Here is a 22,484-nt window from a genome sequence, read left to right on the forward strand (position 1 = left end):
GGCGTGAGTTGGGGTGGGTAGTCTATGTTCTTTTTTCTATGTTGTATTTCTGTGTTTGGCCTGGTATGGTTCTCAATCAGGGGCAGCTGTCTCTGATTGAGAATCATATTTAGGTAGCCTGTTTTGGTTGAGGGTGATTATTTTCCGTGTCAATGTTTGCTCCGGGACTGTGGGACTGTGTCGGTTTCAATTTATTTTCTTTTTCTTTGTTTTCTGTGTTCAGTTATATTTCATTAAAATAATATTATGAACACTTACCACACTGTGCATTGGTCCGATCCTTCCTACGCCTCCTCAGAAGAGGAGGAAGAAAACCATTACAGAATGTGTGCTAAAATGAATCGTAAATTAATCTGCATGGTTGCATATTGAAAAATATTGATATATTATCACAGCCCAGTGAACAGCAGTGAAGTGTGGGTTCAGACGTGCAGAGGACTCAACTCAAAGTGGTATCGGATCCTAACACTAGTGAAACCCTTCTAGAGAGTGCCTATTTCAGCCTGTTCAACCTCCCACCTTTTTTCATTACATTATCCATTGGTTTCCAAGGCTAAAAGGAATCTGACCCACCAAGGCTCCCAAGGACCCAGGCCCTCTTAGTGGAACATTGATCCATGTCCCACAACAATAGAGACTGAGTTCCACGGTGATTGTAGCAGAAGACCTGCCTTTGGTGTAAACCTGCACAATCAAACACAAGTCTTGTTTGCCTTGATATCTGTTTTTTAAAAGGGCAGAATCCATCAAAGGAACGTCTCTGTTTTGCCACCTGTGAGTGTGTTGTAGATCCATTTCATTTCCCAATACTGCTTCAGACTCAGTGTCGGCTGGGCAATTCCCTTCGCTATTGATTTTGTTCCACTTATTCTTCCCTTGGTTTTAAAACCCTCACAGAAAAGCATGTCTTGACAAATCACCTTGGCATTACACCTCTTCAAGGACCAAGTTTCATGAGAATTTCTTCTTTATCGCCAATCCTCTCTGAGAGGAAAGGAAACGTTTCTTGTGAGAATTGAAGAACTCAGTGTTCCAAATCAAGTCTCTCAGTGTGTGCTTGAAGTTGTCAGTCAGAATCCAAAAAGGATTGAGAAAAAGCACAGGCATGGGTTCAGCGTAGATTCAGAAGATCAACCCACTCAAATGTCCATTGGCCCTGCTGCAGTACTCTGACACTCATGTCACCCTTTTAACATGATACCTTGTAACCCTGGCATCCTCATCAGATACAACACAATGCCAGCTCTTCTCCCACTCAACGTAATGTATCTATGTTCAGGGGATATAGACAGTAGTATCTTAAAGCAAAGCCATGCAAGTCAATGCATTCATTAGTCTCGAAGTACATGACTGAGAATGAATTTCAACAGACGTTTGGCATTAGATTTTTCTCTGTATGTTTTTCTGTGAATATTTTCCAAATCGACAAGAGATTTAATAGTGTCACGGCATCATAAGAATTCTCTGACAATGATTAATACCATCAATAGTGAAGTGCCACATTTGACTTAATGTGAGAAGTTATTAGCAACAAGCAACATTAATCAGACAGGACCTTTGTATATCATTTGAAATTTTTGTCAGCGTTTTTCTTTCTCATTATGGGGCATTGCATAATGCATTATGTCTGGCTCACATATATTTTGCTATAATACATTTCTCATTGAGAAACTAGTAATGGAGTTTAAAGTAAAGTTCTGAGACAGCACGTTCAAAGTCTTACCAAGGAACCAAGTTCAGAGTGAAAATAATCTGATATAGACTATCAAGAGAGAGAGAGAGAGAGACAGACAGACAGAGAGAGAGAAGGTATGAATGTATAGGTAGGTAATCTTACCTGTACAGTGTGACTGGTGGGTTAGCCTTGGCCGAGCAGTGGAACTTGACAAGGTTTCCTTCCAGAATGGGCTGAGGCTCCACTGACAGATTGACAAGTGGCAAATCTGTATGGACACAGACCAGAGACAGACAACCAATTAGAAAAGACCCCTGTAACAACCTTACAGTAATCTAGGGCTGTTGCATTTACCAAACAGACCAACATATTACCCCTATAGTAACTTATGTTGTGAGATATTTTTACAGGTGCGGAAATACACGACCTATACTTGTTTTACATTTTCATTTGAGACATTAAAGAGCAGAAAAACACAGGAAATCGAACCAAATAATGCAACTCTTGATAATGACTTTTTCAGTAATTGGCAATTTGCAAATAAGGATTAATTGAGACAGTGATTTTTCCGCCAAGCACTCTATTATAATTACAATAATTAACAAACACTGAGTTAGACACAATTAAAAATGATCTTAAAAAAGCAAACACATAGATTATGTTAATTCAATAAACAGCAATTAAATGTAACTAAAGGTATAGAATTATTTATAAAGATGCATTTTAATCTCCCTCAATCAGCCCGACTAACTGTTGCCTGCATATAGCCTCGCTACTGTTATAGTCTCCCTACTGTATATAGCCTCGCTACTGTTATAGTCTCCCTACTGTATATAGCCTCGCTACTGTTATAGTCTCCCTACTGTATATAGCCTCGCTACTGTTATAGTCTCCCTACTGTACATAGCCTCGCTACTGTTATAGTCTCCCTACTGTATATAGCCTCGCTACTGTTATAGTCTCCCTACTGTATATAGCCTCGCTACTGTTATAGTCTCCCTACTGTATATAGCCTCGCTACTGTTATAGTCTCCCTACTGTATATAGCCTCGCTACTGTTATAGTCTCCCTACTGTATATAGCCTCGCTACTGTTATAGTCTCCCTACTGTATATAGCCTCGCTACTGTTATAGTCTCCCTACTGTACATAGCCTCGCTACTGTTATAGTCTCCCTACTGTACATAGCCTCGCTACTGTTATAGTCTCCCTACTGTATATAGCCTCGCTACTGTTATAGTCTCCCTACTGTATATAGCCTCGCTACTGTTATAGTCTCCCTACTGTACATAGCCTCGCTACTGTTATAGTCTCCCTACTGTATATAGCCTCGCTACTGTTATAGTCTCCCTACTGTATATAGCCTCGCTACTGTTATAGTCTCCCTACTGTATATAGCCTCGCTACTGTTATAGTCTCCCTACTGTATATAGCCTCGCTACTGTTATAGTCTCCCTACTGTATATAGCCTCGCTACTGTTATAGTCTCCCTACTGTATATAGCCTCGCTACTGTTATAGTCTCCCTACTGTACATAGCCTCGCTACTGTTATAGTCTCCCTACTGTACATAGCCTCGCTACTGTTATAGTCTCCCTACTGTACATAGCCTCGCTACTGTTATAGTCTCCCTACTGTATATAGCCTCGCTACTGTTATAGTCTCCCTACTGTATATAGCCTCGCTACTGTTATAGTCTCCCTACTGTATATAGTTTCGCTACTGTTATAGTCTTCCTACTGTATATAGCCTCGCTACTGTTATAGTCTCCCTACTTTATATAGCCTCGCTACTGTTATAGTCTCCCTACTGTATATAGTTTTGCTACTGTTATAGTCTCCCTACTGTATATTGCCTCGCTACTGTTATAGTCTCCCTACTGTATATAGTTTTGCTACTGTTATAGTCTCCCTACTCTATATCGTTTCGCTACTGTTATAGTCTCCCTACTGTACATAGCCTCGCTACTGTTATAGTCTCCCTACTGTATATAGCCTCGCTACTGTTATAGTCTTACTACTGTATATTGTTTCGCTACTGTTATAGTCTTCCTACTGTATATAGTTTTGCTACTGTTATAGTCTTCCTACTCTATATCGTTTCGCTACTGTTATAGTCTCCCTACTGTATATAGCCTCGCTACTGTTATAGTCTCCCTACTGTATATAGTTTCGCTACTGTTATAGTCTTACTACTGTATATTGTTTCGCTACTGTTATAGTCTTCCTACTGTATATAGTTTTGCTACTGTTATAGTCTCACTACTGTATAAAGCCTCGCTTCTGTTATAGTCTCCCTACTGTATATAGCCTCGCTACTGTTATAGGCTCCCTACTGTAAATAGCCTTGCGACTGTTATAGTCTCCCTACTGTATATAGCCTCGCTACTGTTATAGTCTCCCTACTGTATATAGCCTCGCTACTGTTATAGTCTCCCTACTGTATATAGCCTCGCTACTGTTATAGTCTCCCTACTGTATATAGCCTCGCTACTGTTATAGGCTCCCTACTGTATATAGCCTCGCTACTGTTATAGTCTAGCTACTGTATATGGCCTCGCTACTGTTATAGTTTCGCTACAGTTATAGTCTCCCTACTGTATATAGTTTTGCTACTGTTATAGTCTCCCTACTCTATATCGTTTCGCTACTGTTATAGTCTCCCTACTCTATATCGTTTCGCTACTGTTATAGTCTCCCTACTGTATATAGTCTCCCTACTGTATATAGCCTCGCTACTGTTATAGTCTCCCTACTGTATATAGCCTCGCTACTGTTATAGTCTTCCTACTGTATATAGCCTCGCTACTGTTATGGTCTCCCTACTGTATATAGCCTCGCTACTGTTATAGTCTCCCTACTGTATATAGCCTCGCTACTGTTATAGTCTCCCTACTGTATATAGCCTCGCTACTGTTATAGTCTCCCTACTGTATATAGTTTTGCTACTGTTATAGTCTCCCTACTGTATATAGCCTCGCTACTGTTATAGTCTCCCTACTGTATATATCCTCGCTACTGTTATAGTTTCGCTACTGTTATAGTCTCCCTACTGTATATAGTTTTGCTACTGTTATAGTCTCCCTACTCTATATCGTTTCGCTACTGTTATAGTCTCCCTACTGTATATAGTCTCCCTACTGTATATAGCCTCGCTACTGTTATAGTCTCCCTACTGTATATAGCCTCGCTACTGTTATAGTCTTCCTACTGTATATAGCCTCGCTACTGTTATGGTCTCCCTACTGTATATAGCCTCGCTACTGTTATAGTCTCCCTACTGTATATAGCCTCGCTACTGTTATAGTCTCCCTACTGTATATAGCCTCGCTACTGTTATAGTCTCCCTACTGTATATAGTTTTGCTACTGTTATAGTCTCCCTACTGTATATAGCCTCGCTACTGTTATAGTCTCCCTACTGTATATAGCCTCGCTACTGTTATAGTTTCGCTACTGTTATAGTCTCCCTACTGTATATAGTTTTGCTACTGTTATAGTCTCCCTACTCTATATCGTTTCGCTACTGTTATAGTCTCCCTACTGTATATAGTCTCCCTACTGTATATAGCCTCGCTCCTGTTATAGTCTTCCTACTGTATATAGCCTCGCTACTGTTATAGTCTCCCTACTGTATATGGCCTCGCTACTGTTATAGTCTTCCTACTGTATATAGCCTCGCTACTGTTATAGTCTCCCTACTTTATATAGCCTCGCTACTGTTATAGTCTCCCTACTGTATATAGTTTTGCTACTGTTATAGTCTCCCTACTGTATATAGCCTCGCTACTGTTATAGTCTCCCTACTGTATATAGTTTTGCTACTGTTATAGTCTCCCTACTCTATATCGTTTCGCTACTGTTATAGTCTCCCTACTGTACATAGCCTCGCTACTGTTATAGTCTCCCTACTGTACATAGCCTCGCTACTGTTATAGTCTCCCTACTGTACATAGCCTCGCTACTGTTATAGTCTCCCTACTGTATATAGTTTCGCTACTGTTATAGTCTTCCTACTGTATATAGCCTCGCTACTGTTATAGTCTCCCTACTTTATATAGCCTCGCTACTGTTATAGTCTCCCTACTGTATATAGTTTTGCTACTGTTATAGTCTCCCTACTCTATATCGTTTCGCTACTGTTATAGTCTCCCTACTGTACATAGCCTCGCTACTGTTATAGTCTCCCTACTGTATATAGCCTCGCTACTGTTATAGTCTCCCTACTGTATATAGCCTCGCTACTGTTATAGTCTCCCTACTGTATATAGTTTTGCTACTGTTATAGTCTTACTACTGTATATAGCCTCGCTTCTGTTATAGTCTCCCTACTGTATATAGCCTCGCTACTGTTATAGGCTCCCTACTGTATATAGTTTTGCTACTGTTATAGTCTCCCTACTGTATATAGCCTCGCTACTGTTATAGTCTCCCTACTGTATATAGCCTCGCTACTGTTATAGTCTCCCTACTGTATATAGCCTCGCTACTGTTATAGTCTCCCTACTGTATATAGCCTCGCTACTGTTATAGTCTCCCTACTGTATATAGTTTTGCTACTGTTATAGTCTCCCTACTGTATATAGCCTCGCTACTGTTATAGTCTCCCTACTGTATATAGCCTCGCTACTGTTATAGTTTCGCTACTGTTATAGTCTCCCTACTGTATATAGTTTTGCTACTGTTATAGTCTCCCTACTCTATATCGTTTCGCTACTGTTATAGTCTCCCTACTGTATATAGTCTCCCTACTGTATATAGCCTCGCTACTGTTATAGTCTTCCTACTGTATATAGCCTCGCTACTGTTATAGTCTCCCTACTGTATATGGCCTCGCTACTGTTATAGTCTTCCTACTGTATATAGCCTCGCTACTGTTATAGTCTCCCTACTTTATATAGCCTCGCTACTGTTATAGTCTCCCTACTGTATATAGCCTCGCTACTGTTATAGTCTCCCTACTGTACATAGCCTCGCTACTGTTATAGTCTCCCTACTGTATATAGCCTCGCTACTGTTATAGTCTTCCTACTGTATATAGCCTCGCTACTGTTATAGTCTCTCTACTGTATATAGCCTCGCTACTGTTATAGTCTCACTACTGCATATAGCCTCGCTACTGTTATTTTTCACTGTCTTTTTTACTGTTGTTTGTAAAAATTTGTACGTATCTATTGTTCACCGAATACCATTTTTTTACTTAAAAAATGCACTGTTGGTTGGAGCCTGTAAGTAAGCATTTCACCTGTTGTATTTGGCGCACGTGACAAATAAACTTTGATTTGATTTGAATCACTTTTTCATCTCTGGTGAATCCTCCACTTCGGTCCCCCTTTATGTTCACATAAAACATTTGAAGTACGGCAAGCTATTTTTCAATTAAGTCCAGCATTGATGAAATAGGGATAGCCTGTGAAGAATGTAAAGTAATGGAGGGCCAAAAGTCCTCATCAAACACTGGGAGTCTGAGTGATAAAAAAACTATGGCCTTTCAGCAGTATAAGCCCCATCTCTGAACATCGTGGGGCGACTCAAAGGTTGTCTGATATCACTAATGGAACACGGCAGCCACGAGCATGGCCCCTCTCTCCTTCTCTACGTCCGCTGCTTCAATTCAAATGGGCTACTGCCTCTTTACGTCTACTGTGGCAACTGTCCAAGCCATTTCCATTTCTAGCTTTATATGTAGATTGCTTTTAATACAATCAAGTCCTTGATTTAACTTTGCTTGATGAAATCTAACAAACCTCTGCTGCAAAAGAGGGCAGCATGAACGCTAGAGGGGAGTTCTCTCTGAGTGCATATCCATAAATCATATGACTAATCAAATATATAGTTGGTTCCAAATTATTGACACTATTTTTTGTATTTGTGTTTATTAAGGATCCCATTAATTCCTGCCAAGCCAGCAGCTACTCTTCCTGGGGTCCAGCAACATTAAGACAGTTATATACAATAAAAAATATTACATGACATTACATTTCATAACACTTCGGAAAGAATTCAGACCCCTTGACGTTTTCCACATTTTTTGGAGACAGGATGGTGTCGAGACACAGTTCTGGGGAGAGGTACCAAAAACTGTCTGCAGCTTTTAAAGGTCCCCAAGAAAACAGAGGCCTCCATCATTCATAAATTGAGGACGTTGGGAACCATTAAGACTCTTCCTAGAGTTGGCCGCCCGGCCAACCTGAGCAATAAACAATTAAATACATTTTTTAATAAGGCTGTAACGTAACAAAATGTGGAAAAAGTCAAGGGGTGTGAATATTTTCCGAAGACACTGTTTTTACAATACAACATCCATGTGTACGTGTGTGTAGTGTGCGTTTATTATCATGTGTATTTTTGTATGTTTTTTAAAATCTGATTCTACTGCTTGCTTCAGTTACCTGATGTGGAATAGATTTCCATGTAGCCATGGCTCTATGAAGTACTGTATGCCTCCCATAGTCTGTTCTTGACTTGGGGATTGTGAAGAGTCCTTTGGTGACATGTCTTGTGGGGTATGCATGGGTGTTCGAGCTGTTTGCTAGTAGTTTAAACTGACACCTCGGTGCATTCAGCATGTCAACACTTCTTACAAATGTAGTGATGAAGTCAATCTCTCCTCCACTTTGAGCCATGAGAGATTTACATGCATATTATTAATGGTAGCTATCCATGTACATTTAAGGTACAGATGTGCTGCCCTGTTCTGAGCCAATTGTAATTTTCTGAGGGCTCTCTTTGTGACACCTGACCACACGACTGAACAGTAGTCCAGGTGCGACAAAACTAGAGCCTGTAGAACCTGCTTTGTTGATAGTGTTGTTAAAATGGCAGAGAGACTTCTCCCCATTTTAGCTACAGTTGTATCAATATGTTTTGACCATAACAGATTACAATCCAGGGTTAGTCTGCTTGAGGTTTAGTCACGTCAACTTGCTCAATTTCCACATTATTTATAACAAGATTTAGTTGAGATTTATGGTTTAGTAAATGATTTGTCCCAAATAAAATGCTTTCAGTTTAAAAAAACGTATTCCTTGCCACCCATTCTGAAACTACTGTAACTGCAGCTCTGTTGCAGTGATTACACTTGCTGTTGTAGCTGAAGTGTATAGTGTTGAGTCATCTGTATACATAGACACACTGGCTTAACTCAAGACCAGTGGCATGTCATTAGTCAAAATTGAAAAAATGAAGGGGCCAAGACAGCTGCCAGGGATAATTCCTGATTCTACCTGGATTATGTTGGAGAGGCTTCCATTAAAGAAGACCCTCTGTATTCACTTAGACAAGTAAATCTTTTTCCACAATATTTTAGGGGGTGTAAAGCCATAAAACATACGTTTTTACAGCGGCAGATTTAAAATATTTTTATTTAACCAGGTAGGCCAGTTTAGAACAAGTTCTCATTTACAACTGCGACCTGGCCAAGATAAAGCAAAGCAGTGCGACACAAACAACAACAAAGAGTTACACATGGAAAAAACAAATGTACACTCAATAACACAATAGAAAGGTCTATATACAGTGTGTGCAAATAAAGAAAGATTAGGGAGGTAAGGCAATAAATAGGCCGTTGGGGGGGAAAAAATTATAATTTAGCAAATAAACACTGGAGTGGTAGATTTGCAGAAGATTAATGTAAAAGTAGAGATACTGGGGTGCAAAGGAGGGAAAAAATAACAATATGGGGATGAGGTAGTTGGATGGGCTATTTACAGATGTGCTATGTACAGGTGCAATGATCTGCAAGCTGCTCTGAAAGCTGATGCTTAAATTTAGTGAGGGAGATAAATGTCTCCAGCTTCAGTGATTTTTGAGATTCGTTCTAGTCATTGGCAGCAGAGAACTGGAAGGAAAGGCGGCCAAAGAAGGAATTGGCTTTGGGGGTGACCAATAAAATATACCTGCTGGAGCAAGTACTACGTGGGGGTGCTGCTATGGTGACCAGTGAGCTGAGATAAGGGGGGACTTTACCTAGCAAAGACTTATAGATGACCTGGAGCCAGTGGGTTTGGCGACAAATACAAAGCGAGGTCCAGCCAACGAGAGCATACAGGTTGCAGTGGTGGGTAGTATATGGGGCTTTGGTGACAACACCGATGGCAGTGTGATAGACTGCATCCAATTTGCTGAGTAGAGTGTTGGAGGCTATTTTGTTAATGACATCACCGAAGTCAAGGATTGGTAGGATAGTCAGTTTTACAAGGGTATGTTTGGCAGCGTGAGTGAGGGATGCTTTGTTGCGCAATAGGAAGCCAATTCTAGATTTAATTTAGGATTGGAGATGCTTAATGTGAGTCTGGAAGGAGAGTTTACAGTCTAACCAGACACCTAGTTATTTGTAGTTGTCCACATATTCTAAGTCAGAACCGTCCAGAGTAGTGATGCGGGACAGGAGGCAGGTGTGGACAGCGATCGGTTGAAGAGCATGCATTTAGTTTTACTTGTATTTAAGAGCAATTGGAGGCCACGGAGGGAGAGTTGTATGGCATTGAAGCTCATCTGGAGGTTAGTTAACAGTGTCCAAAGAAGGGCCCGAAGTATACAGAATGGTGTCATCTGCATAGAGGTGGATCTGAGAATCACCAGCCACAGGAGCGACATCGTTGATGTATACAGAGAAAAGAGTTGGCCCCAGAATTGAACACCATGGCACCCCCATAGAGACTACCAGAGGTCCAGACAACAGGCCCTCCAATTTGACACGCTGAATTCTGTCTGAGAAGTAGTTGGTGAACCAGGCGAGGCAGTCATTTGAAAAACCAAGGCTGTTGAGTCTGCTGATAAGAATGTGGTGATTGACAGAGTCGAAAGCCTTTGCCAGGTCGAAGAAGACGGCTGCACAGTATTGTCTTTTGTCAATGGCAGTTATGATATCGTTTAGGACCTTGAGTGTGGCTGAGGTGCATCCATGACCAGCTTGGAAACCAGATTGCATAGCAGAGAAGGTACGGTGGGATTCGAGATGGTCGGTGATCTGTTTGTTATCTTGGCTTTCAAAGACCTTAGAAAGACCTTTGATAAAGGTCTGTAACAGTTTGGGTCTAGAGTGTCTCCCCCTTTAAAGAGGGGGATGACTGCGGCAGCTTTCCAATCTTTGGGGATCTCAGACAATACGTAAGAGAGGTGCTAGTTATAGGGGTACAAAAATTGCACTGGATAATTTTAGAAAGTGAGGATCCAGATTGTCTAGCCCAGGGGTCCAGATTTTACAGCTCTTTCAGATCATCAGCTATCTGGAATTGGGTGAAGGAGAAATGGGGAGGCTTGGGCAAGTTGCTGTGGGGGGTGCAGAGCGGTTGACCGGGATAGGGGTAGCCAGATGGAATGCATGGCCAGGTGTAGAAAAATGCTTATTGAAATTCTCGTGGATTTAACGGTGGTGACAGTGTTTCCTAGCCTGAGTGCAGTAGGCAGTTGGGAGGAGGTGCTCTTATTCTCCATGGACTTTACAGCGTCCCAGAACTTTTGGGAGGTTATGCTACAGGATGCAAATTTATGTTTGAAAAAGCTAGCTTTTGCTTTCCTAACTGCGTGTGTATATTGGTTCCTAACTTCCCTGAAAGTTGCATATTGTGAGGGCTATTTAATGCTAATGCAGTATGCCACGGGATGTTTTTGTGCTGGTCAAGGGCCGTCTGGTCTGGAGTGAACCAAGGGCTACATCTGTTCCTGGCTCTAAATGTTTTGAATGGGGCATGCTAATTTAAGATGGTGAGGAAGAATAACCAGGCATCCTCTACTGACGGAATGAGGTTAATATTTTTCCAGGATACCCAGGCCAGGTCGATTAGAAAGGCCTGCTTGCTGAAGTGTGTTAGAGAGCATTTGACTGATGAGGGGTGGTCGTTTGACCACAGACCCATTACGGAAGCAGGCAATGAGGCAGTGATCACTAAGATCCTGGTTGAAGACAGCAGAGGTGTCCCGGATACGGGATCGTGAATAAAGCCTCAGGCTCATTAGCATAACGCAACGTTAACGATTTCTGAAAATCGCAAATAAAATGAAAATAATGCGCCTGCTCTCAAGCTTAGCCTTTTCTTAACAACACTGTCATCTCAGATTTTCAAAATATGCTTTTGAACCATAGCAAATCACTAATTTGTGTAAGAGTATGCTAAGCTAGCTTAGCATTTTGAGTAGCATTTATCACGCAACATTTTCACAAAAACCAGATAACCAAATAAATAAAATCATTTACCTTTGAAGAGCTTCGGATGTTTTCAATGAGGAGACTCTCAGTTACATAGAAAATGTTCAGTTTTTCCTGAAAGAATCTTTGTGTAGGAGAAATCGCTCCGTTTTGTACATCACATTTGGCTACCGAAACGAACCGAAAATTCAGTCACCAAAACGTCAAACATTTTCCGAATGAACTCCATAATATCGACCGAAACATGGCAAACGTTGTGTAGAATCAATCCTCAAGGTGTTTTTTCACATATCTCTTCATTGATATGCAGTTCGTGGAAGCCTGCTTTCCCCTCAGAATCGCATGGAAAAATACCAGCAGCTGAAAAAGACGCACCAATTTCGACGGAGGACACCGGGCGGACACCTGGAAAATGTAGTCTCTTATGGTCAATCTTCCAATGATATGCCTACAAATACGTCACAATTCTGCAGACACCTTGGGGAAACGACAGAAAGGGCAGGCTCATTCCTCTCGCATTCACAGCCATATAAGGAGACAATGGAAAACGGAGCCTCAAAAATCCTGCTGGTTTCCTGGTTGCCGTTCCATCTTGATTTTGCCTGTAGCTCCTGTTCTAGGGCACCCACAGACAATATCTTTGCAGTTCTGGAAAATTCAGAGTGTTTTCTTTCCAAAGCTATCAATTATATGCATAGTCGAGCATTTTTTTGTGACAAAATATCTTGTTTAAAACGGGAACGTTTTTCATCCAAAAATGAAATTGCGCCCATAGAGTTTCAAGAGGTTATTAAGAGAGCAGGATGGTCAGGATGATATCTTTGAGGATAACCGAGTTTACAGATTTTGGGTTGTACCTGGTAGGTTACATAATAGTTTGGGTGACATATGGTCTCCAGTGCGCAGCTGGGGGCTGAGGGGGGTCTGTAACAAGCAGCAGCAGTGAGAGACTTATTTCTGGAAAGGTGGATTTTTAAAAGTAGCTTGTTTGGGCACAGGCCTGGATAGCATGACATAACTCTGCAGGCTTTCTCTGCAGTAGATTGCAAATCCACCCCCTTTGGCAGTTCTATCTTGGCAGAAATTGGAGGGTACTATGGTGTTAAATGCCGAGCTGTAGTCGATGAACAGCATTCTCACATAGGTATTCCTCTTGTCCAGATGGGTTAGGGCAGTGTGCAGTGTGGTTGAGATTGCGTCGTCTGTGGACCTATTTGGCCGGTAAGCAAATTGGAGTGGGTCTAGGGTGTCAGGTAGGGTGGAGGTGATATGGTCCTTGACTAGTCTCTCAAAGCACTTCATGATGACGGAAGTGAGTGCTACGGGGCGGTAGTCGTTTAGCTCAGTTACCTTAGCTTTCTTGGGAACAGGAACAATGGTGGCCCTCTTGAAGCATGTGGGAACAGCAGACTGGTATAGGGATTGATTGAATATGTCCGTAAACACACCAGCCAGCTGGTCTGCGCATGCTCTGAGGGCGCGGCTGGGGATGCCGTCTGGGCCTGCAGCCTTGCGAGGGTTAACACGTTTAAATGTTTTACTCACCTCGGCTGCAGTGAAGGAGAGACCGCATGTTTTCGTTGCAGGCCGTGTCAGTGGCACTGTATTGTCCTCAAAGCGGGCAAAAAAGTTATTTAGTCTGCCTGGGAGCAAGACATCCTGGTCCGTGACTGGGCTGGTTTTCTTCTTGTAATCCGTGATTGACTGTAGACCCTGCCACATACCTCTTGTGTCTGAGCCGTTGAATTGAGATTCTACTTGGTCTCTATACTGATGCTTAGCATATAAGAACTTATAAGAACTGGTTGTCTAGTGTGTTGGGGACAGAGAATAAAAGGAGCAGATTTCTGGGCGTGTTAGAATAGATTCAAAGCCTAATGTACAGATAAGGGTATGGTAGGATGTGAGTATAGTGAATGTAAACCTATGCGTTGTTTGACAATGAGAGAGGTTTAGTCTCTGGAGGCATCAATTAATCTAGGTGAAGTCTCCATATGTGTGTGGGGTGTGTCGAAAGAGCAATCTAAGGCATGTTGAGCGGGACTAAGGGCTCTACAGTGAAATAAAAAAAATAAAACTAGCCAAAACAGCAGTAGACAAGGCATATTGACATTAGAGAGAGGCATGAGGCAATCACAGGTGTTGATCAGGAGAGCTAAGACAACAACGGGTAAATAGCGATGAAAGGGCAGAGCAGGTCAGTTAGATACATACAGGACCTGAGTACGAGGCTGGGGCTGACAGGTAAACAAAATGAGGTACCGTGTTATTGAAACAGTCCAGGGGGCATCAGCCGTGAAGCCGAGTGATCATAGGGTCAAAAGAGTAGCAATAGGTGAGTCAGGGTGCTGTACGGTATTCACTACTACGCTGGTCAAGCAGGGGATACAGCATTCAGAGAAAGCTAACGGGCCGGGGCTAGTAGATGGTTCTGCGGCGATATTGTAACAGACTAGATCGCCCTACATCGGGTGATCACGTTGGCAGTCAAGTTGTGATGGATCAGCGGGGCTCCGTGTCGACAATAAAGGATCCAGGTCAGTTGGCAAAGAAGGTATGGTAACCCTATAATTAGTTGGTATATGGGCCTAGCTCGAGGCTAGCTCAAAGATAGCTGGTGCTGACTTCGGGACAGAGGCGATAGCTAACAGTAGACTGTGACCGATAATGTCAAAAGCAGCACTGAAATCTAACAAAACAACTCCCACAATATTTTTTATCATCAATCATCAGCCAATCATCAGTCATTTGTGTATTTTTAAAATATTTTTTTAACCTTTATTTAACTAGGCAAGTTAGTTTAAGAACAAATTCTTATTTACAATGATGGCCTACCCGAGAGGCACTGCGGTCTAAGGCACTAATTCTCAGTGCAAGAGTCGACACCTGCCAGGTAAAAAAAAATGTTTGAACCCTCCCCTAAACCAGACGCGCTTGTTGTATGTCCTTCCCTATAAGCATGCTGAAAGACTTCAGTCAATTTGTTTACAGTAAAATAGCATTGTATCTGGTCAAACACCATTTTTTTCTAAAGTTTGCTAAGGGTTGGTAACAGGCTGATTGTTAGGCTATTTGAGCAAGTAACGGGGGTTACTATTTTTGGGTATCAGAATTGCCTCCCTCCAGGCCTGAGGGCATACACATACCCATATACATATACTGTCACGTTCTGACCTTAGTTCTGTTATTTTATCTTTGTTTTAGTATGGTCAGGACGTGAGTTGGGTGGGCAGTCTGTTTGTTTTCATATGTTGGTTTTTGAGTTCGGCCCAGAATGGTTCTCAATCAGAGGCAGCTGTCAATTGTTGTCCCTGATTGAGAATCATACTTAGGTAGCCTGGGTTTCACTTTTGGGTGGTGGGTGTTTGTCTTCCGTGTCAGTGTTTGTTGCCACACGGGACTGTTTCGTTCATTTCACATTTATTATTTTGTATTTCGTAGTGTTCAGTTTATGTTTTAAAATAAACATTATGGACACTTACCACGCTGCGTTTTGGTCCCCCGATCCTTCTCGCTTCTCCTCCTCAGACGAGGAGGACGAGGTTCGTTACATATACAGTTGAAGTCGGAAGTTTACATACACCTAAGCCAAATACGTTTAAACTCAGTTTTTCACAATTCCTTACATTTAATTCTAGTAAAAATTCCCCGTTTTAGGACAGTTAGAATCATCAATTTATTTTAAGAATATGAAATGTCAGAATAATAGTAGAGAGAATAATTTATTTCAGCTTTAATTTCTTTCATCACATTCCCAGTGGGTCAGAAGTTTACATACACTCTATTAGTATTTGGTAGATTGACTTCAAATTGTTTAACTTGGATCAAACATTTCAGGTAGCCTTCCACAAGCTTTCCACAGTAGGTTGGGTAAATTTTGGACCATTCCTCCTGACAGAGCTCGTGCAACTGAGTCAGATTTGTAGGCCTCCTTGCTCGCACACGCTTTTTCAGTTCTGCCCACAAATCTTCTAAAGGATTAAGGTCCCGGCTTTGTGGTGGCCACCAAGCTTTAACTTCCTGACTGATTTCTTGAGATGGTGCTTCTATAGATGCACAATATATTCCTACCTCATGATGCCATCTATTTTGTGAAGTGCACCAGTCCCTCCTGCAGCAAAGCACCCCCACAACATGAGGCTGCTCCCCCGTGCTTCCCCGTTTTTCTCCAAACATAACGATGGTCATTATGGCCAAGCAGTTCTATTTTTGTTTCATCAGACCAGAGGACATTTCTCCAAAAACTATGAACGTTGTCCCCATGTGCAGTTGCAAACCGTAGTCTGGGTGTTTTATGGTGGGTTTTGGAGCAGTGGCTTCTTCATTGCTGAGCAGCCTTTCAGGTTATGTCGATACAGGTCTCGTTTTACTGTGGATATAGATACGTTTGTACCTGTTTCGTCCCGCTTCTTCATAAGGTCCTCTGCTGTTTTTCTGGGATTGATTTGTACTTTTCGCACCAAAGTACATTCATCTCTAGGAGACAGAATGCGTCTCCTTCCTGAGCGCTATGACGGCTGCGTGGTATTCATACTTGCGTACTATTGTTTGTACAGATGAAAGTGGTACCTTCAGGAATTTGGAAATTGCTCCCAAGGATGAAGAACACTTGTGAAGGTCTACAATTTTTTTTCTGAGATCTTGGCTGATTTCTTTTGTTTTTCCCATGATGTCAAGCAAAGAGGCACTGAGTTTGAAGGTCGGCCTTGAAATACATCCACAGGTACACCTCCAATTGACTTACATGATGTCAATTAGCCTATCAGAAGCTTCTAAAGCCATGACATCATGTTCTGGAATTTTCCAAGCTGCTTAAAGGCACAGTATAACTTAGTGTATGTGAACTTCTGACCCACTGGAATTGGGATACATTGAATGATAAGTGAAATGATCTGTCTGTAAACAATTGTTGGAAATATAACTTGTGTCATGCACAACGTAGATGTCCAAACCGACTTGCCAAAACCATAGTTGGTTAACCAAAAATGTGTGGAGTGTTAGAAAATGACTGCAACCTAAGTGTATGTAAACGTCCTACTTCAACTGTTTACACATATACAGTATATGCATACATACATGTACACACCTGTTTTAGATTATACCTGTCACGCCCTGACCGTAGAGATCTTTTTATTCTCTATGTTTGGTTGGTCAGGGTGTGACTCAGGTGGGAAACCCTATGTTCTGTGTTTCTATGTTTTGGCTGGGTATGGTTCTCAATCGGGGACAGCTGTCTATCGTTGTCTCTGATTGGGAATCATACTTAGGCAGCCTCACATTCGTTTTTGTTGTTTTTTTGTTGGCAACATTTATAATAAAGAAAAATGTACGCTCACCCCACTGCACCTTGGTCCGGTAATTTCCACGACGACGGCGATCGTAACAATACCTTAATTATGCGCCGCAAACCATACCACCCTTCCTAAATTCATTTGTTTATTAGTAAACCAGTTTATTAGTAAACTAATAAACAATAACACTTAGGCTTCTACCTTCAGTTTATACATACTATTCACATTTTACAGACACAATCTATTTTACAATAGTTATATTTTGTTTGTTTTTAGTCCTGGCCTTACTTTATTTCTGATATCCATCCAGATTGATTTCTATTTCTAACGGTGCTATTTCACAACAGTTCTCTACCTATATACAGTTTACATTTGTTATTTAGTTGTTATTAGTCCCACCCTTCAGCTCCATTCAACCCCTCCCATCTATCTATCTCTTATTAACACCATCCATTTTGGATTTCTATTTTTCAACTGTATTGTGATGCTTCACAAAAGTACTGAACCTTTCTATTCTCATAGCTTCCACAGATTGTAAAATAAAGATAAACATTTTTGCAAAAATTATTATTGTATTTATTGATCGATTGATTTTTTTTAAATCACCCAGTATTGCTATCTGCAGCATTAGTTATAGGTAAATGTTGCAATTCTTCAGGCATTCCTGGACCTGCGACCAAAACGAGCTACATATGGACAATATCAAAATAAATTATATAATGACTCTGCCTCCTCACAGCAAAATCTGCAGAGGAGGGAAGATTGTATCCCCCATATATATATAACATTCTATTGGTTGCAAGAATTTTGTATAATAATTTAAACTAAAAAAATTGAAGTTTTGATTCCGGCAACATTTTGCGTGTCATTTTGCGTGTCTCTTCCCAACTCTTTTGCAGTTTATATGGCACAGCTGTCAATTTCTTGGTTCATAAATGAAACTGGTATATATTTTTATTTATCACAATTTTCTTTAACCATTTTTGGTCTTTAATGCAGGGCTGACAGACAAGTTCCTTACTTTTTCCCCCTTCCACTTGCCTTGTCCATTTTTTTTGGTTTTGCTACAATTAGTTGGTTGTAATTTTGGGTAGAGCAGACATGTTCATATGTCTGTGTTAGCTGCATGTGTGAGATAACTCCACCAGTCCTATTTATAATATAGTTTACAAAGATTATACCTTTTTAAACATTTTATGGAAAAACACATTTTTTGTCATCAAATGGTATATTTGAATTTAACCACAATATTTGTTGTCTTATTTGTTCTTTCTTTTCAGGTGCATTAAACTGAAATTGCAAACTTTCTAAGGCATGTTTAAAAGATATCGATATTTGGGAGATAATTTAATTTTCAAATAACAGAAAGTGAGCAGTTGTAATCTGAAAAAAGGTAAAAAGGCCATTCTTGAACATGGGGTGCGACATTTGTACTCATTTATAAGATAATCATTTAAGTATAACTTTTGTATGACTGATGCCTTTAGTGAGAGGTCTAAAGCTTTAATATTTAATCATTTCTTTCTCCAAATTCATATTCATTATATAAATAGGCCATTTAAATTTTGAATATTTTTTATTCATATAAATGTTAAAGCACGTGTAGGCAAAACCATGAGCAAATAGGTAAACTGAGAGTTAATCAGGGTGATTTTTCCACAAATAGACAGGTATTTTTCTTTCCATGGTAGCAAGATCTTATCTAACTTTCTATGAAAATGTATTAGACTGAGATCATCTCTTTCTTTTGAGATATGTACACCGAGTATGTCCACATCCCCATCAGACCATTTTATTGGTCAACTACACAGTAATGTAAAAGTTGCCTTTTTTAGTGATCCAATACGTAATATAGTACACTTATCAAAATTTGGTTTTAATCAAGAGAAATTAGAAAAAGTATCTAAATCCTCTATGAGGCTGTGGAGGGATTCTAATTGTGGTTTTAAAAGAACATGAATCATCAGCGTACAATGACACCTTCGATTCTAAGCCATGGATTTGTAATTCCTTAATATTATTGTTGGATCTAATTTTAACAGCTAACATTTCGATGGTAATAATAAATAGATGAGCTCATAGTGGGCAACTTTGTTTTACTCCTCTCGACAGTTTAAAACTTTGTGAGATGTAGCCACCATTTATTATTTTACACCTAGGGTTACTATACATAACTTTACCTCATTTCATAAGAGATTCTCCAAAATGGAAATATTCCAAGTATTTATATATAAACTCATACTTTATCAAAAGCCTTTTCAATGTCAGCTGTGAAAACCAAGCCTGGTTTCCCAGATATTTCATAGTATTCTATTGTTTCCAGCACTTGTCTTGTATTTTCTCCAATGTATCATCTATGTAAAAAATCTGTCTGATTAGGATGAATAATATTTGACAGGCATTTAGCTAGAATCTTTGCATCACAGCACTGAAGCTGCAGAAGCCTCCAATTGTTTAAATGGACTGGATCTTTATATATACCACTTGGATCCTGTTTCAGTAATAATGAAATCAGACCTTCTTGTTGCATGTCCGATAGTCTACTGTTTATATAGGAGTGGTTACAACATGCTAATAGTGGTCCTCTGAATATATAAAAAAAAGTTTGGCATATTCCACTGGCACTGTATGCCATCGAGTTGGTAGCAGGTGTTGACAAACATTTATGAAAAAAGTAAAAAATAAAACAAAATAAGACTTTGACAATTCGACAACAGGTTCTTATTCACCATTATTCATGATTCACAAAGTAATTTGACTACTTTACTTATAAGAATCTTTAGGGGTGTCAATAATTTTGACCCAACCTTTTTGAGAAGAAATGTATTACTTTTTAAAGAAAATCTATTTTTTCTGTGAAATTGTATTAGTATAAAAGTATAATTTCCCTATTTTTTGCATACAATATAGCTCAGTAGTTGAGTAATTTATTCATTCATTCAGTCATTACGGTACATCTCCTTGAAAATAGAAAAATGCAAGATGATGATTGCAGTTGCTATGGCTAGATGTTGTTTCCAATGATAGGTTTGGCTTGACCCTACAGGCAACAGACGAATACATGAATGCAGAATGATAGATATGTGTAAGTAAGATATTACAACATCATTATTTCAAACTGGAAAGTTCCAAAGCTTCTCCAGACCTTAGACCTCCCTAGTTTTAAACTTTGAGGAAGTAGAATAATTACACATCTGTAGTTCTGTAATTTGGAGAGCCTTGGGCACATTAGCAAACTAACAAAGAGAAATACGGAGATCCCATGGGATTGGAGTGGGTTTAGTGCAGGTGCAGCAAACATCCATTTGGATGGTGTCATGTCTCCATGTGATCTGTGTCCAATTACACTAATGTAACATCCAGGGGCCCAGTTGTTTGGATGCAGGGGTAACAGTGTGGTGTGTGTGTGTGTGTGTGTGTGTGTGTGTGTGTGTGTGTGTGTGTGTGTGTGTGTGTGTGTGTGTGTGTGTGTGTGTGTGTGTGTGTGTGTGTGTGTGTGTGTGTGTGTGTGTGTGTACACTGTTCTTGTAATACACTGTGTCGTAATACATTGTGCCGTAATACACTGTGCCGTAACACACTGTGCCGTAATACACTGTGCCGTAACGCACTGTGCCGTAATACACTTTTCTGTTTGCCCCGTGGGTGTGCAGCTGCTCTAGGCAAGCTCAGCTGCCACTGCACCCCAGAGGGAGGGTGGTCCAGGTGCCATTTTTACCCCTCATCTGCTTAAATTGCTTTTTGGAACACTATGCCCGCTTAAAAAGACACAACAACCCACACACCCGTGCCAGGTCTCTCCTGCGGGCCAATGAAGGTAGGAACAACATGTTGAATCCTGGAAGACACCAGGCCATCATTAACATGAACCTAGGCCAAGCTGTGAGCAGCAGTGTTAGCAGCAGGGTAGGTGTGTAGCACTATGGCTGGCTAATTGGGCGGACAAAGAGGCAGGCAGAAAGAACTGCAGAGAGGCAGAATGGCAGATGTGGAGGTGGTGGCAGTGTACCCTGCTACTCTGCTTTGTGGTGGGAGGTTTTCCATGGGCCTACTACCTCGACAACATTATGCTTGTACTCCTTAATACCAAACTTCATTTTTTTTCAGCTGCGAGTGAGATCTAAGGGTATCTTAGCCAATTGCTGTTTTTTATTACTGATTGGGCCAGGGAGTTATTTCAAGTCAATCAGCCTGTAAAGACTGACCCTCCCTGAATGAAAAAAGCCTCTGAGTGTATCTCACTTATGAGACATTGTGGCATAATGTCATTATGTATTTAAGATGAGCTACTTGGCCATTCTGTTTGGATAGCTTTGTCCTCGGAGAACAGGAGGGAAGAGAGAGCCTGCCGCCAAAATGCCCGATGAGAAGGACTCTGGGATGGGATCTTGGGCCGCCCTCTGACCCCCATGGAGACAGACAGCCACTTCTTAAAGAAGTCTGTTTGTCACTTTGATGTATAAATGCATGAGTGAGTGTGAGCTTGTTTGAGGCTTCACGTGACAGACCCATCAATATGCAGGGCCATTAATTCCTCAGATTCATCAGGAGAGTGATATAGAGATGGTGGGAGGGGTGCTGGGAACAGTAGTGGTGGTGATGATGGCAGTAGAGCAACAACAACAGGAAGGCTAAAAAAGAGGAAGATAGTGTAGTCTGATGATTGCTTTTATCGGAAGTTCAAAGAGTGGAGCAGATGGCATTTTTGAACAATCAGCCAACTTCTCTAGATTTCCCAGAGATGGTGCCAACGTAAATGGCTTTCTTCCCTTTCTTAAAGCTCAATTTCCACTCTCTTTGGGTCATTGTAGACAGCTGTTTCTCCATGAGGATAAGCCTCCAGGAGCCAAGGCTGTTTCTGAAGGATGGGGAGTCTGTTTATTTGCTACGAGAGAGGTGGCATATCCCTAGCCATATGGAGATGGATGCTGTCTGCTGGTTGGCCCAGTGTATTACTGGAGGCGGGCACACAGGGGCAGACAACTGCAGGTTCACAGCTTGACTAGCCCCCAAAGCCAACACCATGCATTTATTTACCCACTCACACAATGCAGGCATATGTCTTTGCCATTCAGACTGTAGGCCCTTTGTTTGGGCTTTTTAAATTTTCAAGTATACCTGCAAGGTTCAACAGTAGATATGATCATGGTTTACTTTCAAAAGTTTGAAGAGAAAACAGTGGAGGCTGGTGGGCATAGCTTAGTTGAGTCATGGTACAGATGCTACTGATCTCCATTCAAAATGTGACATGAACGTGACGGTACAATGAATCCAGATTAAGCCACTGCTCCTGAATATATTCCTTATTATAACATCATCACACCTCTGGCATACTCAAACTAGCAACCAAAACTCATTTCAAATCCATGTTT

General features: G+C 40.9%; 1 protein-coding gene across 1 annotated transcript in view; it reads right to left on the bottom strand.

Moving 5' to 3' along the window:
* Positions 1-22,484, bottom strand: part of LOC135553420 (kin of IRRE-like protein 3) — a 105,481-nt gene that overhangs the window by 24,805 nt on the left and 58,192 nt on the right. Inside the window, exon 7 of the mRNA XM_064985547.1 lies at positions 1,838-1,943. Within this exon, the coding sequence (XP_064841619.1) occupies positions 1,838-1,943 (106 nt within the window). The remainder of the gene's footprint in view (positions 1-1,837; positions 1,944-22,484) is intronic.

The sequence above is a fragment of the Oncorhynchus masou genome, chromosome 13 (genome assembly GCF_036934945.1).
Source record: "Oncorhynchus masou masou isolate Uvic2021 chromosome 13, UVic_Omas_1.1, whole genome shotgun sequence".
Lineage (NCBI taxonomy): Eukaryota > Metazoa > Chordata > Actinopteri > Salmoniformes > Salmonidae > Oncorhynchus > Oncorhynchus masou.